This window comes from Mycosarcoma maydis, chromosome 2, assembly GCF_000328475.2.
Source record: "Mycosarcoma maydis chromosome 2, whole genome shotgun sequence".
In the NCBI taxonomy this organism is placed as follows: domain Eukaryota; kingdom Fungi; phylum Basidiomycota; class Ustilaginomycetes; order Ustilaginales; genus Mycosarcoma; species Mycosarcoma maydis.
In genome coordinates this window covers 938,578-956,398 of record NC_026479.1, presented here as the reverse complement: position 1 = coordinate 956,398, position 17,821 = coordinate 938,578, and the positions used below count along the sequence as shown (strand labels likewise).

The 17,821-nt window shown below is 53.1% G+C and overlaps 6 protein-coding genes across 6 annotated transcripts; 4 read left to right on the top strand and 2 right to left on the bottom strand.

The window, feature by feature from the left end:
* Window positions 1-752: 752 nt before the first annotated feature.
* On the top strand, window positions 753-2,810 carry UMAG_11860 (cAMP-dependent protein kinase catalytic subunit; the record flags this gene model as incomplete). The annotated part of the gene is made up of 1 exon (XM_011389167.1): window positions 753-2,810. One exon carries the CDS (start codon window positions 753-755, stop codon window positions 2,808-2,810), a length of 2,058 nt encoding a protein of 685 aa, XP_011387469.1.
* A 601-nt stretch (window positions 2,811-3,411) lies between these two features.
* UMAG_01123 (Elongator subunit IKI3) lies at window positions 3,412-7,896 on the top strand (the record flags this gene model as incomplete). Its single annotated transcript, XM_011388774.1, has 1 exon — window positions 3,412-7,896. The coding sequence occupies one exon, from the start codon at window positions 3,412-3,414 to the stop codon at window positions 7,894-7,896; it is 4,485 nt and encodes a 1,494-aa protein (XP_011387076.1).
* A 133-nt stretch (window positions 7,897-8,029) lies between these two features.
* On the bottom strand, window positions 8,030-10,573 carry UMAG_01122 (uncharacterized protein; the record flags this gene model as incomplete). The annotated part of the gene is made up of 1 exon (XM_011388773.1): window positions 8,030-10,573. The coding sequence occupies one exon, from the start codon at window positions 10,571-10,573 to the stop codon at window positions 8,030-8,032; it is 2,544 nt and encodes an 847-aa protein (XP_011387075.1).
* Window positions 10,574-11,156: 583 nt separating this feature from the next.
* UMAG_01121 (putative proteasome regulatory particle lid subunit RPN8) lies at window positions 11,157-12,243 on the bottom strand (the record flags this gene model as incomplete). Its single annotated transcript, XM_011388772.1, has 2 exons — window positions 11,157-12,128; window positions 12,223-12,243. The coding sequence occupies 2 exons, from the start codon at window positions 12,241-12,243 to the stop codon at window positions 11,157-11,159; spliced, it is 993 nt and encodes a 330-aa protein (XP_011387074.1).
* Window positions 12,244-12,729: 486 nt separating this feature from the next.
* On the top strand, window positions 12,730-14,445 carry UMAG_01120 (CDP-diacylglycerol--glycerol-3-phosphate 3-phosphatidyltransferase; the record flags this gene model as incomplete). Its single annotated transcript, XM_011388771.1, has 1 exon — window positions 12,730-14,445. One exon carries the CDS (start codon window positions 12,730-12,732, stop codon window positions 14,443-14,445), a length of 1,716 nt encoding a protein of 571 aa, XP_011387073.1.
* A 439-nt stretch (window positions 14,446-14,884) lies between these two features.
* Window positions 14,885-15,716, top strand: UMAG_11859 (putative imidazoleglycerol-phosphate dehydratase HIS3; the record flags this gene model as incomplete). Its single annotated transcript, XM_011389166.1, has 3 exons — window positions 14,885-15,046; window positions 15,142-15,598; window positions 15,706-15,716. 3 exons carry the CDS (start codon window positions 14,885-14,887, stop codon window positions 15,714-15,716), a joined length of 630 nt encoding a protein of 209 aa, XP_011387468.1.
* Window positions 15,717-17,821: the final 2,105 nt, after the last annotated feature.

The following is a 17,821-nucleotide window of genomic DNA, read 5'->3' as shown; positions in this document are numbered from 1 at the left end:
CACACATATCGCAATCGCTGCCGTTGTTGTGCTGCCTCTTGCGTATCATCGACGCTAAAGCTTAACCCCCAAGAGGCGGTTCTTCCGACCCCAGCCCGCTGCATTCTGCCAGCCCGTCTTCAGCCTTGGTTTTGCACAGCGCTCACATCGACCCCCACCAGCCAGATCGTCCAACTTTTTGTGTAGCATACATCTGCCAAAAAGCCGCCATTGTTGCATTCTTTTGGTCGCGTTCGCCGTTGCCTTCATCCGCCACATCTCATTTCGGTCCCCAACCCCATCGACGTGCCAAGCGCAGGCGTTTTTTTCAGTGCTTGGCCCACGTCCCATTTCGCAATGTACCACACCTATTAGGTGTCTGCTCTTTACTTTGGTACAAGCGCAGTCCTTTCAACTGCGGCCTCCTGCATCTTGGTTGGACGCTTTCAGTCAACGGGCAGTCGGCGAGATACGCACATCTTGACCCTCACAGCTGCGTCTTCACTCTGTACACCGCTCGTTCAAGTCTCTTCCATCACCCAAACGGTCCGTTCTTCAACATCAACATCAACTTTGCCAATTTGCACTGTGAGCGCTCTTCCTGTCAGCCACTCCGCCAATCTCTTACTCTCTCATATACAGACCACTCAAATTTGGTGTTGGCCCTCTCCTCCTTGGGCACTTGACCACAATCTCGACGCAGCTTCATCTCCGCTCTTCTTGTAACGCTGATCCAATCATACGACCGCCGACCGACGAAAGGAACTCACATCATGTCGTTGAAGCGAACTTTCGACGATGTCGTGCCAGATTACACGGCATCTTATTTCAACAATCTTTTCGGTGAGATGACCGACAATTTGACAGCATCACGATATCCAGCCAACACTGATACAGCTCAGGGTAAACAGCGGCGCCTCAGCTTCTTCGACACAAATGGAGACTGTGCTACGGCTTCGACATCAGCGCGGCCGCGCGCGCTACCTAGCACCTCCTCTACCGCACGATTTGTGCCAGGTCTGCAGACGTTTGTCGGCGGTCTGCACATGTCGCAAGACTCCTTGTTGCCGCGATCAGACGATGCACCTCCCCGATCATCATCAGCTACGGCCGCTAGGCGCTCGTTCGATGCTCCGGAAGTCATGCAGCCTCTCATGATGAGCCGTAATGCCGACACCGAGCGACGCGCTAGCCAAGCCATGGCTCGCCGCCAGTCGCAGGCGGCACTCGAAGCCCCCCCAAATCGTGCATCGCTCGTCTCGCTGGACGCTCAGCTTGTGCCCGGCGTCTCGCCCGGTTGGCACGTTGAAGCGCACGGTCGACAAGCCATGGAACTACAAGATGGCATTCGCTTCCAAGACGAGGAAGGCTGGACACCGCTCGAAGCCTTTCCTGCATTGACGCGCCAGGGTAAGCTCGCTGTCAAGCGGGCAAAGATTCGAAGGAAGCAGCATCGCCATCAGTTCGAAAACCAACGCCAATCACAGTGGGAGACGCTGGTCGAGCCCGACACTATTGCCGAGCTTCGCCAGTCTCCTGCACTAGCACCCACCGACCTGGTCAAACCTACATTGGAGACGCGCCCGAGTGGGCGCACCGCGGCCACTCCCGCTCCTGCCTTTGTGGATATTGTGATGATCGAGGACATCGTCGACACGCTCTCGGTCCCCTTGCTGGGGGCTTGTGCATCGCATGTTTCTCGGCCCACCTTGATGCCGTCTTTGGCATCTCGCAGCGGTCCGCCGGCAGCATCTTCGTCTGACCCAAAGACGTCATCGTCCTCGACAGAAAAGGTTGCAAAAAGCGTTGGCTCAGCATCTCCGCTGCGATCCTCTCCCAACCGTCCTTACGCGCTCTCAGATTTTGAGGTTGTCGAAACATTGGGAACAGGTACCTTTGGTCGCGTGTTGTTGGTACGTCTGAAAGATCGCGACGTTGCGGATCGCTCGGCCTACTTTGCGCTCAAGGTCTTGGCCAAGACGGATGTAATCAAGCTCAAGCAGGTCTCGCATATCAACAGTGAGCGCTGCATTTTGACCAAGGTGGATCATCCTTTTCTCGTCAACATGATCGCTTCCTTCCAGGATAGCAAGAACTGCTACATGCTGATGGAATATGTCGTCGGCGGCGAGATCTTTTCGTACTTGCGCAGAGCAGGTCATTTCTCGGCAGACGTAGCTCGCTTCTACATCTCGACCATCGTACTGGCTATCGAATACCTCCATAGCAACAAGGTGGTGTACCGAGACTTGAAGCCGGAAAACCTTCTAATCGACTCGAACGGCTACACCAAGATCACCGACTTTGGATTTGCCAAGGAGGTTGAAGATCGAACTTGGACGCTCTGCGGCACACCCGAGTATCTTGCGCCAGAAATTATCCAGTGCAGCGGTCATGGTAGCGCCGTCGATTGGTGGTCATTGGGCATTCTGCTTTTCGAGATGCTAGCCGGCTACCCACCATTCTACGACCCCAACCCAATCTTGATCTATGAAAAGATTCTGGCTGGCAACCTCGTCTTTCCCGAGGAGATTGACCCGCTCTCGCGCGACCTCATCTCGAGCCTTCTAACGGCTGACCGTAGCAGGCGTCTCGGCAACCTTCGTGGTGGTGCGAATGACGTCAAGAACCATCCTTGGTTCCATGGTGTCGACTGGAAGGCGTTACAGGAGGGCAGGATCCTTCCTCCCATTGTTCCCTACCTCGGGCGACCAGGCGACACATCCAACTTTAGCAAGTACGAGCCAGCCAGACCGAGCGCCATGCCTGGCCTGTATGGCGCTGATTCAGGTCATCATGATTTATACGCCGACCTCTTTCCAGACTTCTAAGCGGCAAAGGGCGGCAATCGCGAACTCTGATGCCTCTCAAACACGCTGCAGCTTTTCCTTTCTGTGAGCCTCTCTCGCTTTCGCATTCTTCGCGTCTTTTACGCCTCGTCGCACTACGCATGTTCCTGTATTTATTAAGTCGCTGAAACATCTAAGGCCACGAAAGCTTCACTTGATTCTGCGCTCCTTTCCTCTCTCTCTGTCTATCCTTACTACTACTATACTGATCGTTAATTCATACTCTGGTTCTCCCTCTTTGTACATACTGTGTGTGCAAAAGTGGTGCTATCTCCGGGATACGAGCCAGGGAGCGCCACTCACGACATTTTCCTGTTCCTTTTTGATGGGCTTGAATTTCGGCCAATTTTTTTTCCATCCTTTCCCGGAGAAGTGGAGCAAAACCCTGGTATGTCTGGAAGAACGCACCTGACAAAATTTCAAGTCGGGTTCAAGTCAACACATTGACGTGTGAGAGTCACGAGTGCAATCCGTCCTTCCACCTCCATCTTCATCACCTTTACACTGCCTTCTCGCACACCTGACGCTTTTGAAAGCAAGCCAAAACAGGGCTTACGATCCTCGTCACTGAAAATAATCGGCAATGCGCAATCTCTCCGTCTTGTCACATCGGGCGATCACATTCGCTTCGGGATCTCCACTCAAGATCAAAGCCACGGCAGCTGATCTCGACAATGGATCCATTTACGCAGTCGCAACATCGCGCATCTCTCCCACTGCAGCAGATGTGACCATCCACTTTCTGAAGGTCAGCAGTCAGGAGCAAGCCTTCACCCAGTTTAACTCTCTGCTCGTACCCGGGCCTCCGTCACCTCTGCCTAATTCTTCGACAGCGGTTGCTTCTACATCCGGCCGGAGCCCTACAGATGTGATCGACTTCCACTATCTCTCTGATGGCGGCCAGGAAGTGCAAAATCAAGCGGCACTCTGTACAATTTCAGCTGGTGGTGACCTGCTTCTTCTGCCCGTCTCTTCAGCAAATGAAACTCTGGACGATGCTCCTGCAATCGAGCCTTCCGTGGTGGGTACCATCGAGCAAGGCATTGGCGCTGCATGCTGGAGTCCAGATGATGAGCTGCTAGTCCTTGTCACCTCCGAGATGCCGCAGGACGCTTCATCGACAGGGAGAAGCGAGGCGGAGAAGGTACTTCTCATGACTCGCGATTTCGAAGTGCTTTCCGAGCTCAGCTTGCGCACCGACAGCTTTGGCGAGGACGAGGCAGTCGACGTAGGTTGGGGAAGCAAAGCAACACAATTTCACGGATCCGAAGGAAAGGCAGCGGCAGCAGCTGCTGCTGAGGCAGCTGCAGCGGCCAAGGAGAGCAAGACTGACACTCGGGGACCCAAATTGCCAGATGACGACGGAAGACCACGCATTAGCTGGCGTGGAGACGGTGCATTCTTCGCGATCAGCTCGCTCGAGCCCTTTATTCCGTCGTCATCCGACAGCGCGACAGACCTCATCTGGCACAGAATCATCCGGATCTACTCACGAACAGGCGCATTGTCCGCCACGTCAGATGCTTCGGTCAGAGGTATATCTCAGACCCTCGCTTTTCGACCCATCGGGAATCTCATCGCGAGCACACAGAGGTTTGGACCATCCGATGTTCAAGGTCAGATGTGGAGTCAAGGTCGCAAGGGACGTCACGATGTAGTTTTCTTTGAACGCAACGGTCTTCGTCATGGCGAGTTCAGCTTGCGAGAGGAATCCGCCTCACAACCCCAAGGGACGCAGCTCGGCTGGATCGATTCGCAAAACGAAGCTCCCTGGAGCAGGACGCATTTCGTTCGAGAGCTAGCGTGGAATGCGGATGGATCGGCTCTCGCTGTCTGGCTCACTCGAGCCGGAGAAGCCAATTCCGCTCACGATGTCGTTCAAATCTACACTACGGGCAACTATCACTGGTATCTTAAGCAGGAATTTGTTACATCTGTGATGCAAGGCGTGGAACAGGTCAATTGGCATCCAGAAGACCCATTGCAACTGCTCATCGCACACACAGATCGAGTCGAGCAACGATACTTTACACTGGAGACGATGGCTTCCGGCGGCCGACCTCCTGTTGATGTCGCTTGCGTAGCCGTAGCTGATGGTGCTGCAACTTTATTGACCCCTTTCCGAATGCAGAACGTTCCGCCTCCGATGGCCTCGCTCAGCCTCCTCCTGCCACCGGCCGATCCGTCGATGCGGGCGAGCGCAGCAGCGGCTGTCACAGTGCCATGCCACACCGCTTGGTCGCAGCTGCCAGGCCGTTCCTTGGACGAAGCCATTGGTATCATGGCGGCCGTCTTTCAGAACGGGTTTATTCAAATTTGGCGCTTTGACTGGGGACTTCTAGGCAGTCATAACAAAGTGCGCGGTTCGCCTGCAGCCGAGCCAAAGCTTATCGCTGCAGTGCAACTTAACAACATGCAGAGCACGGCATCAGCTGCATACCAGATCGCTGTTGCTGGGTGGGCGGCCCCATCACTTGAAAACCAAGAGGCAAACAAGGTCTCGCTTGCAGTTCTCAGCTCTGCTCCACAAGGTGCCAAGATTGATCTTCTCGAACTATCTCAAGCTCAAGACGCGGAAGTCTTGAGCGGGTACGCACAACGCTCGGTCACAGTCTCTGCCCACGGCAAAAAGCGAATTGTGGCGGATCCGTTCGTCCCTGTCTCAACTACTTCGCCAAGTTTCTATCTGGAGAACGAGGATGGTGAGGTGCACACCGTGGATAAGGGCGAATGGCATCTTGTGACTAAGCTGGAGCGGTTCTGTTCTGACTTCCGCATCCTTGCGAGCGGCAGAGCGGGGCAACAGAGCAAGATCAAGATCATCGGGCTTGCATCGAATGGTCGACTGCTCGCCGAGAAACAGGTCATCGCCAAAGACGCAACTTCCTTTACTCTGGTAGGCAGCTTCCTGGTGTGGACCAACACATCGCACGAGGCGAGGTTTCTGCCGCTCACTTCGCTTGGGTGGACAGCGGCAGAAGGCGGGCGAGATGCATCAGGCTCAGAGGCTGTCGACCTGGGCCGTCGAGTCGAGCGCGGCAGTCGAATTGTCACGGCGGTACCCTCGGCCATGTCGCTAATCCTACAGATGCCTCGTGGCAATCTGGAGACCATTTATCCCCGACCGCTGGTACTCGAAGTCGTGCGCCGCAACATCGATGCTCAACGCTACGGTCCTGCTTTTCGCATCTGTCGTACGCACCGAATGGACGTCAACATTCTCTACGATCATGATCCCGAAGCTTTCATGCGAAATGTGGCTACTTTTGTCCGCCAAGTGGCAGACGTCGACTACCTGAATCTGTTTTTGTCCGGTTTGCGAGACGAGGACGTCACAAGAACGCTATACAAGCCTCTCAGTTCGCAAACATCCGCTTCTGACCCGTCTCCGTTGTCAGCAACAGCCACGGCGACTACGCAAAGTAAAGTTAACAAAGTCTGCGATGCCATCCGCGTCGAGCTCGAAGAGCTTGATTCTCGCAAGTACGTTCAATCCATCCTGACAACGCACGTACGCAAAGTGCCCGCCGACTACGAAGCTGGGCTCTCTCTCCTTCTACGGCTCAAAGAGTCCGACCCGGAAACAGCCGAGGAAGCGGTCAAGTACATCATCTTCCTTGCCGACGCTGATAAGCTCTTTGATGTCGCATTGGGCATGTACGACTACACGCTGACGCTGATGATCGCGCAGCATGCCAAGCGCAAAGATCCACGCGAGTACTTGCCCTTTTTGCGAGAACTTCGTAGCCTTTCGCCGGTCGAGTACCAAAGGTTCCGCATTGACGATCATTTGGGTCGTCATGTCAAGGCGTTGTCTTGGCTGGTGAAGGCGGGAGTCGCGCATCACAAAGACGCTCTGCGGTACGCGGATAAGCACAGATTGTACCACGAAGCGATCGAGCTGTACGCTGCCGATGGAGCGAGTCGACTGCGAGACGCATACGAGCTGTTCGGCGAATATCTATTGACAAGGCGCAAGTTCGACGATGCGGGCGCGGCGTTTCAGCTTGCAGGCAAGAATCGAAAAGCGCTTGAAGCGTATCGAGAGAGCACGAATTGGACGCAGGCCATACGGCTTGCGTTTGTTGAAAAGCTTGCTCCGGCAGAGATCGTCGCCATGGCCAAGAGCTTCGTTGACGAGCTAGAGAGCTCGCGACAATTTACGCAGGCGGCGCGCATCTGTCTCGACTACATCCGCGACGTCGAACAGGCCGTGAGCCTTCTCTGTCGCGGTGGAGAATTTTCAGAAGCACGTCGAATCCTCACCACGTACTCGCGACACGATCTGAACCAAGTGACTCTGCACCCACTGCTTATAGAAGCCGCATCGACGTTGATTGACGACATCGGCGAGATGTCCGAGCAGCTCCACAAGCAGCTTGGTCGGATTCGCGAATTGCGAGAAAAACGTGCGCTTGCACTCGCTCAAGGCGCCCACTTTTACGCCGATGAGAATGACGCTGCACTGGACAACCTGGACGTTCAGTCGGATACGTCGACGCAGATGACGCAGTTCACGCGCTATACCCGTGCTGCATCCATTGCATCGCAACAATCGTCGCTCGCCACCTTCAGCACCAAGTCCGGCAGTCGCAAGAAGCAAGCCAAACTCAACAAGAAGCAGCAACGTGCCAAAGCTGGCGGCAAGAAAGGCTCCATCTTTGAGCAAGATTATCTCTATACTTCGGTTCAAAAGCTTCTCAAAGATCGATTGGGAGCCGTCCAACTTGAGGCGGCCAAACTGCTGCCTCACTTGCTCTGCGCTGGTCCAGCGCCGATCCGTGCGCGAGCGAACGAGGTAAGCACATCGCTCAGCCATTTTGAAACCCAGGCGAGCCAAGCAGTGAATACACTGTGGGCTTACAGCCAGCAAGACGATGACGAGCGATTCGATATGTTGGTCAAGTTCGAGCACGACATCCTCGATGGAAAGCTCGCCGAAAACGCCATCATGGCAACCATGTCCTTTAGGGCGATTGCGAATCTCAGGGTCCCGAGGAGCAAGCTCGAGGTGGCCGAGAATAAGTGGCGCTCAGTGCTCTTGGATAGGGATGCATCAACGAGATAGTGGCGCGCTTGCGAATTGATCGAGGCTAGAGTGACGTTTGTAGTCGATCTTCACAGCGCGATCTGGACAGAAGTCTAGCCGTTCATGATGATTCACGATTGCTGTGTGTGTGTGTGCGTGTGCGAGTGCAAGGCTAGATTGTGGCAACGACAGGATAAACCACGGCATTTTCTTCTAACCAGCGCATGTAGTTAGGCAGGAAGCTGTCTGGTAGATCCTTGGCGCCACTGATAGTGTCTGCATCACCCACGAGCACCAGCTGTCTCTTTGCTCTGGTGATGGCCACATTGAGTCTCTTTTTCTGCGCCAGAAAACCGACCTGCTGTTCGGCGTTGCTTCTGACCAAGCTGATGAGCACCACATCCTTTTCCCTGCCTTGCATTGAATCGATGGTACCTAATTCGATCTCCTCTGCGTTGACGACAGCGCTAGCGATACGGCCTGAGAAGCGGTGCAATCGGATCATTGAATGCAAAAGTGATACCTGCGCAGAGTACGGAGTCAAGATCGTCACCTGCCGAGCATGCACCCCACGTGCAAACAGCTGCTCCAGATGCTGGATGATCAGTCCAACTTCGTGCATGTTGGATTTGCTATCAGTGAGCATGACACTTTCTTGAGGCGCAGGTGAGCTCTCGTAGAATTCGCATCCGGACGTATCGTAGAACACGACAGGCGCATACAGCTCTTGCTCGTCTTCGTCTAGTCCGTCGCAAGTTGAAACGTTTTCGAGGTCGCAAACCCAGATGTTGGCACACGAGGCGTGCGCGGAAAGCTTTGATTCGTACAGCTCGGTATTTGGGAACGACATGATTTCAGTGTTCATGCGGTATTGGATCGAAAGGAGCGATTTGATGCCTGGACCGTAAAGGCCGAGAAGACGCGAGAAGAGCGTCCTCTCGAGTGACCGCGGTACGCGTAGCTGGGTGCGAGCAGAGTTGTCGTGCGAAGCGTCTACCAACTTTTTGACGAGCTCTGATTCATCAGCATCCGAGTCGACGCAATCCTGGTCGGCATCCATATGATCTGCTTCTCCCTCCGACTTGGCAGGAGAATCAGTCAAGTCTTTGCTCTTGACGCCGCCCGCCTTGTCTCGGCCCGAAACGTTTGGCTTGCTGCGCTTACTTCGAGGTCCATGGACAGTCGCCTTGACCGTCGGCGGCAGCTGCAGATGATCGCCGGCCAATACCAACCTCGCACCCTCTCTTGCCTTCAGAATCGGAATCCAGCATGCAACCTCCAATGCTTGGCACGCTTCATCGATGATCACCCAATCATACTGCCGGTGCGCCAATTGTTTGCCTCCAGCTGTGTGGCATGTAGCAAGCACGACCTGAGCTCTATCAAGCACGCTCCTCGTCACCTGCCGATCACGCCGTCTGTACTCTTTTCGCAACTCTCGCACCTCCTCCCACCGCTTTCTGCGATCATGTCCACGTATCTTAGGTTTGCCCCTGGTCGATTTGTTCCCTGCCGGAGCAGCGGTAGGCTTGAGCTCGCTCATAATGCTTTCAATTTCCTTGCTGATGTCCTTGACCAGTTGCGCTTCAGATGACTGCGTGCACTGCGCGTCCAGAGTAAATTTTTGGAGATTGGCGACAACACGAGCAGGATGTCCGATCCGAGTGACGCCGATACCTTTCTTCTTGAACACTTCGCGATGTTCAGGTACGCCTACAAGCCGTTCGAGGATGTTGTCCACTGCCAGGTTCGAGGCTCCGCAAACGAGAACCCGAACCGGAGCTCCGTCATCTACGGCGCCAAAGTTAGACGCAACGATCTGCATGATCAATTCGACGATAGCTGTTGTTTTTCCTGTTCCTGGAGGACCATGGATGAGCGAGAAGTGGTTAGCGGAGAGCGCGTGCCGAATGGCGTTGAGCTGAGTATCGTTGAGGTTAGGGTTGAAAGGGGGCAGAGGAAGATCTGTTTCATGCCATGTCGGCTCCAAGAGGCCGAACAGGCTTCGTGTGAGGCTTGTTGCGCTCGTCGTTGAGGATGACGAGGTTTGGGTGGCCTCGGTCTCTTCAGCTGAGGTGTCGGCGTTTGAGTCCAATGGAGCAGAGAGGGGTACATCAAGCGCCTTGGCCAGCTTGTCGAGCGTTAATTCCAGACGGTCAAAGGTGCTTTCGTTGGCTACCTTTACGAGCCTGATACGCTCCGGAAGGTCAAGGTTGTTCCCTGAGACTTTATCGTTCTCGCCTCTCCTCGCATCGCGCTTGTTCTGTCCAATTTGCGTGTTATCTTTTGGCACACCACGTTTCTTATCATCACTGAGTGCCAACACGATCCGTGCATCACTGACCTTGTACACAACGCCTTGAAGCAGACATGTATCATTCGTGGCTTGTGGATCGGCACCATTATCTAGTATTGCCGCCAGATCTCCGGAGCGGAAGGTATGAGGTGGAAACTTGGGCGACATGTGATGTGCTGAAGGTCTTTCGAGTTCTACCAGAAGCTTGGCGCCTACACCGATGCGGATCGAAGCGACACCCAAGCTGAGCAGCGCAAGACCGTGCTTCTCGAGAAGTTTAGGCGCCGTTCTGGAGAGAACAAGCTTCGACTGAGCTTGCTCTTCCTTTCGTTCTTCAGCCAAGAGTTGTGACTGCGCCTTGAACCATCGTAGTAGCAGCTCTTGATTAGGCGGCTTAGGCTTGCGCAGCGCGCTCGGCATGCTTACTGGTCGGTGGTGCCTGAGATAGGATGTCCTAAACAAGCTCGTTCTCCTGTAGCGTGTGATTGAAGGAATGGATACTCAGCTTCGGAAGGCATGTCAGAGAAAAAAAGCAACCCACGCTGGAGAATCAGCTATTTAATATGAAAAGAAAGTGGAGGTTGCACTTGGCGCGTGCGCTGGAGGTCCAGAACACAAGGTCGAACGAGTCAGCTGTTCTGTAACTTAGTTGATCACAACAGCCTTGGCCGTGACCAGCATCACAGGCTTGCTCGGCACATCTGACTGCGCGGATGACTAACGATTCGCAAGAGAGGCAAGTGTGCGATAACGGTGAATGTGACTGAGTGTGTAATGAAGTTACCGCAAATCTCGGGCAGAACTCGGAAGAGAAGGCCAGAGCTTAATAATACTCCCCAACTTATCGCGTTTCGCACTCATGTCGCACGCGATCTCATCTCTACTTGTCGTCGAGTGCATGGGCTACCAGACTACCGGGCACGCAGCAATCTGAGCTTTTACCGTTGGAAAGGGCAAAGTTATGCTTGCAGAATGTGTGTACAGACATGTGTGAGGTCCGGACTTAGTCCTTCTTCTTCTCCTCTTTCGCCTCATCCTTCTTGGCATCATCCGCCGCTTCCTTACCTCCTGTCAAAGTACCGTTGGTGATTGTGTTTGAGGCCTCTTCCTCACCCTTCTCGTTTTCGCGTCGGTTGTTGATCAGCCCGTGCAGTGCAATCACGGCACGGATCAGACTGGAAAGGTAGACGACGAGCAATCGGTCATTGTTGTCGACCGCAAACGACTTGGCCGCCTCGACGTTCTTATCCAGGTCCGGCAACAGGTTGAAGATGTCCTGTAGATCATAGATGATCTGGTGGTTCACTGGCAATTTTCCTTCCACCACTGCTTGCAGATAGTCTCGAATCTCTAGCAGCCGTGATTGCAATCCTCGCAAACTCGACAGCTGGCTCGATACGCGTGTCGACAGAGTGCCTACCGCTGTTGTATCGCGGATGTCGCGCAAAAGATGCTCGACACCGATCTCCTCTGCCTCCTCTGCTTCGATGGTGCTTGGGACGTGCATGAATGTCTTTTGTGTTGCAGTTCCATCGTCCTTGATCTCCTCGACGGCAAAGTATGCATCGGTCGGAATGCCGACATCCCTTTGCCTTGGGTTGACAATCACCATGACGGGTCGTGGGATGAAACGCTTCATCAACTCGTTGATTTCGAGATCTGATGAACGCAGTCGAGGGCCTGTGTGGTACCATCCAACCATCTTTTCACGTGCATTCACCTTTTTGAACATCTCCATCATGCCGGAAATGTAATCGTGATCCAAGAACCACGTCTTAGCGTCTCGCTCGTCCTCCTCAAACGGAACGGCAAACGAGTTGGCGACGTTGATTGTCTTGCCATTATTGAGTTCTTGGCCCAGCAATACACCCACAACTCGCTTGCGCGAGCCTGATGCCGATCTCGATGCATGGTCTGTAACTGACAGAAGCACCAGAGGGTGGATGATGACATTTGTGCTCGAGAGACTGATCGTCTGTGATGTGTGAAGCCATGGAAGAAAAAGTCAGCAGTAGAACTGAGCCAGACCAAATGCGATGACAATACAGCCAGCACTGCCTTTGACTTACCTCTTGTGTTGTAGCTGGCATGCTTGGCAGAGTCCTCGAATCCTGAGTACCTCAGCTGTACGTCGTTGCCGTGTGGGTAGCAGTCGATACTTGGTGCACTTGATTAAGTGGATCGACAATGGCCGTCGTTTAGCTATTGCGCTAAGGATTCTGCTGTCAATGAGAGCTGGATGGGAGGATGGTGTGAACTGGAAAGTGTTGAACACTCTCAATTTGGCTCACCAGCTCCACTTGTCCTTCCAAGACGACGCGCATGCCCGATCACACCGACGCGGTGGTGAACTTTGTTAGATCTCGGAAGTGTACGTTTCGGGTTTCGGGGTTTTTCTCCTCCACTTGCAGTATATTTTGAGTAAAGCTCTTCCGAATAACCAACAAGCAAAAGGCGTTGGCTTCCTCCCCATCAATCTGACCTCCCCAAGTATCTTGCGCCCATCTCAACTAAAAGCCTAAAAAATCCGCTCGAGGGCGTCAGAACCGGACCAAAGTGGGACTCTCCGAGCAAAAATGTCCCTGCCTCGTACGACTCGATCCGTTAGGACGATTCTTTCGACACCTTCAGGGAGCATAAGATGGGCCGTCTCGTGCCGTGCTATCTCACCAAGTAGCTTAAGAGCGCTTCACACGAGCCTCCGCAGAGAGTATGGGAAGTCTGTCATAGATGAAGCCTCAAAAGATGAACACCTTCTCACGAAACGGCTGGCGGACGAGCTACGTTTACCGCTATTTAGCGCGTCTGGAGAACAGCTTCATCTGCTCGAGGATCCGTCACATTTCTATCAGACTCTCAAAGACAAGATCAGCCAAGCGGAAAATAGAATTTTCCTCGCATCACTGTACATCGGTAAAGAGGAGTCAGAGCTGATCGAGCACTTGGAATCGGCACTTTGCGCAAAGCCGTCATTACAGCTGACAATCTTGGTCGATGCGTTGAGAGGGACACGAGAATCGGCTCCCACACCATCATGCGCCAGCTTGGTCTCACGACTACGGGCTCGATTTCCCGACAGAGTCAGAATACGACTCTATCACACTCCGAATCTCAAAGGATGGCTCAAAAAGTTTGTAGGAAAACGCTTCAACGAAGGCTGGGGGCTGCAACACATGAAAATTTACGGATTCGATAACGACGTCGTGCTCAGTGGTGCCAATCTCAGTCGGGACTATTTCACGAACCGTCGCGACCGATACTTGATGATCGAGGATCACGAGGACATTGCCAACTACCTGCATTCGCTTGTGCAGCTTGTAGGGCAGTTCAGCTTCAAGCTCGAGGCGTGCGAAGACAGAGGTGCCTCGTTCGAGAAAGAAGAAAGTCCGGACTGGAAGTTGATATGGGACGGAGGCAAAGACAGCACTTCTTCACTGCGCAGCCAGACAGAGATGCAGCCTTACCGAGCGACAGGATGGACGGACGAAGCAGCCAACGCGGTCGAGGAATTCACTCGACAATGGAATACCATATGCCCGATTTCGAAGGCCGAGATCGCGATTGGCCGTGGGCAGGCCGACACGTTGCTGCTGCCCTTGCTTCAAATGGGCCCATTGAAGATCAGGCAAGAGACTTGTGCTATCCCGCAGATTCTTGAGCTAGCTCACAAAGCCCACGATGAGCAAGGTCCGCCACCGATACTGGCACTTACGTCCGGATACTTCTCGTTGTACAAACCATACAAAGCGCTCTTGCTGCAAGCCAAAGCTGCACGAACCGCCGTCGTCAAGATGATCTGCGCCGCTCCTGAAGCCAACGGCTTTTTCAATTCCAAAGGCGTCTCGGGCTGGATCCCAGAAGCCTACACTTGGTACGAGTTTCAGTTTTGGGACGCACTGCGGCGGTCCAGGAGGCTCTTGCGGCAAGACGGCAAATCGGGAGAAGAAGGAGGCGTAGAGATTCGAGAGTGGAAGAAGGACGGCTGGACCTACCACGCAAAAGGTATCTGGTTTTCTCCTCCACCAGCAGAGGGGTCCAACGAATTGGCAGCGCCGACAATAGTTCACATCGGCTCGAGCAATTACGGTTCAAGGTCGGCAGACCTGGATCTTGAATGTACGTTTCTGATCTCGACTCTGTCGAAGAAGCTCTCGCAAAAGTTCAAGGAAGAGTGGTCTAAGCTCGAAGCAGACGCGAAGGACCGCGTAGATGAGAGCTTGTTCCAGAGACCTGATCGCCAGGTGCGCAGACGAGTCAGAATTGCATCCTGGATCCTCAAAGGTATGCTTTGAACACCAGAAACGAGCCTGTTCTTCTGCAGCCATCTGTCTCCTTTAGATCGAATGTGCAATTCCGTTCAGCCCTTCATACAACGATACCCTTTGGCCTCAATCAGATTGTCAATTCATATGTTTCCTCTCAGGAAGAAGAATCATGTCCTAAGTTAATTCATTTTATCGAGTGCTGACTGCACGAGTTGTGAGTGTGTATAAGTTATATAGTTTCCTTTTTTCGACCGTCTGCGTTATGCGGCGCATAACGCAGACGATAGGAAATTATAAATCACGAATGGTTTTTCGGATTTCGGAGTTTGTTTGCCACAAAGCAAGAAGAATACGTATCTGATGCAGAGTCATGCCGATGTTGATTCTGGGTTCTTATCATTGTCACATTCACCACCTCTGCAAAGGGTTGGACAAGCATCTGCTTTGTCGAAATTTCGGACTGAAGATGGCGTCAAACACATCCGCTGATGCGTTTGAGAGGCGCACCGCTGAGGTCAAACGTGTTACCAACGAGACCAAGATCGAGGTTTCGCTTTCATTGGACACTCACCCTACATTCGCGCCACAGATCATCAATGTCAAGACTGGTATTGGGTTTCTCGACCACGTAAGTAGACTAGCGGACGACAAGTTATTTAATCTGGCACAGCAGCATTGCAACTGACATGAAGGTCTCTCTCTTCGTCCCTTCATCATCTGTAGATGCTGCACGCCCTTGCTAAGCACGGTGGAATGTCTTTGACCCTTGCTTGCGACGGCGACCTCTGGATCGACGATCACCACACCGCAGAAGACTGTGCGCTTGCTCTCGGTGCCGCATTCAAGAAGGCGCTAGGCCCTGTGAAGGGTATCAAGCGCTACGGAACCGGCCACGCACCTCTTGATGAAGCGCTCAGCCGTGCTGTGATCGACATCAGCTCGCGTCCATACTGCGTTGCTGAGCTCGGGCTGAAGCGCGAAAAGATCGGCGACCTCAGCTGCGAGATGATTCCACACGTGTTCCACAGCTTTGCCATGGAGGCTGGTGTGACGCTGCACGTCGACTGCCTGCGCGGTGACAACGATCACCACCGTGCCGAGTCAGCTTTTAAGGCTCTCGCTCTGGCTATCAAAGAGGCTATTACCAGGACAGGATCGGATGATGTGCCTAGTACCAAGGGTGAGTATGCTGCTGAAAAGCCGAAGACCTCTCAATTGATTTCTGCAAAGATATATGCTGATCCCTTGAAACTGATGTACTCCTACTTTCACCCCTTTGTGCTTCAGGCGTTCTGTGAGAACGTTGACGAAGAGAAGCTGTTTACATTACCAGGGTTCCACGAGAATGTTGATACTCTCTATGCTCGTGTTTGTGTGTGTGCGTGACGCTTCATCCCTGTCGAGCTGTCAGAAGCGATGCTTTGCAATCGCTGCTTTGTCCGATTGATCCACTAATCGGCTGTGGGCTCTTGAATTGGCCGATTCAGCCGATATACATTATTTTTGGGCTAGCTAAGTTAAGGCCAAAGGCGCTCAGCCTTGCATGTGGCTTGCATTCAAAGACGCAGCCGATGACGAGAGGGCTTTGTCTCGGCAAACGCGGTGAGTGAAGGTCATGCTAAATTATTAAAGGATCGCATGCCAAATGCTGTGCCAGGCGATCTGTCACAAGCAACAGCCTGTCAAGCCACGTAAAGCATTCTCGCAGGGATACAATCGCCGCGAACCCGAACTAAGTGAACTTAACGAGGGCTGGTTCATGAGACATGGCAACCCTTGGCTAGTTATCTCCACACACACACATACACACACAATCCTTCAAATTGTGGGACAAAGACAGCACCTAGACCGCTTTCGGTTCATGCACCTGACGCCCCCTGGAGGCGGCGCGGGCTAAGTTAGGCCGACGTTATTTGAGACGGATCCTTGATTGGAATGTTGCAGAAGAGCACAAGGCTTGCCAACGTCGGCTCAACAATTTGGTCGGCGTCGTGCGTTCCCCGGGAGCGCGGTAGCGCCAGGCTGACTTCTCATCATCGTTTCTGGTAGTCAAGCCTCTGGATTGCTCGACTTGGATCAAACGAGACCATCTGATCGTGTTGACAACCGAGCAAAGGATACTCAATTGCTGAGGAACGATCCAAACCGCTGCTGAGATGGACAAAAATATGTAAGTTAGTCGAACAAACCCGAGCTTGGTTGGCTCGGCGAAGAGTTGACTTCACGACTCACAACTGGTAACTGTACAGTCACTGGGTAGAGTGCAGTACGTATGACTTTTGCAGCGGAATCTCGGCTGTCTTATGGAGAGCCAGTGAGAGCCCGGTAATTTCACTCTACCGTGAATGCCAAGTCAATTGCAGCATAGTATTCGTGTTTGTGAGCCAGAACAACCCTTATACGGCTTTCGAGCCGCATTATTCAGCTGTTCTGACACTTGTACGGCTTTCGATCCGCATTAATCAGCTGTACACTATGCATCCTTTAATCATAAGCATGCAATAATGCAAAGTGACAGCAAGAGCCAAAGCGGAAGCTGATGCCGCAACATGGTTGCTGATAAGTTAGGTCGACTCTGACCGGGTAAGAACCAAGTGAAACGTGGCTGAGACGTGCTGAGCGTCGATGCCAGGTTAACCCCCGAACTAAGCTAACTTGGATCTGACCGCTTCAAATTCATGACGACACCTGCCATTTCACACGACAAAACTCTCGCCCAATAATTCTGCGAGCCGCAACCGAGTTGCCCTGCCTTTTCTAGGTGTCTGGGTGTCTGACGACTGAAAATCTAACAGAAAAGGGTCTCACGTCTCACGTCTCGTGTCTCGGCACCACGCATAGAGGAGCAGGAAATGGCGATTCGTGATTTGGTTGGCATCGCAGTCATGAGTGATAAAATCCACTTCCGTCTTCTCTCTGCCGATCTGTGTGAGATTTCCTAGTTTATTAATCTGACTTCGTATGGGTGTGACGTGCGGGACAGGATTTCGGGCCGCATCACTCTGAAACATACCCTTATGCTTGTCAAAGGGTAGGTAGTGTTGGAAGGAGCGTTAATGGTGATTTTGCCACGAGGAGCGGTCCAATCAGCTTGACTGATCACGGCTGCCAAGCGAAGCGGTTCGATCTCGTGCCGTTGACCTCGCTTGTCACAGGACGTTTCGCTGCATGACTCGTGGCAGTAGTGACGCTTAGACTTCCAATGGTCAATGCTACGGTTGGTTGTCACAACGCCCATTTTCCGAAAAAGCTTCCGAGATTGAGGCAGTGCCAATCTGCTCTGGGGGAGGACCAGCTGGCTGCGATAGATCCAAAACCCGCGGTCACTAATCGCGGTCCGGCAGTCAAACGTTAAGCAAGACACAAGCGAGACACCAAATAGCGCTCTTGCAGGGTGCGTGGG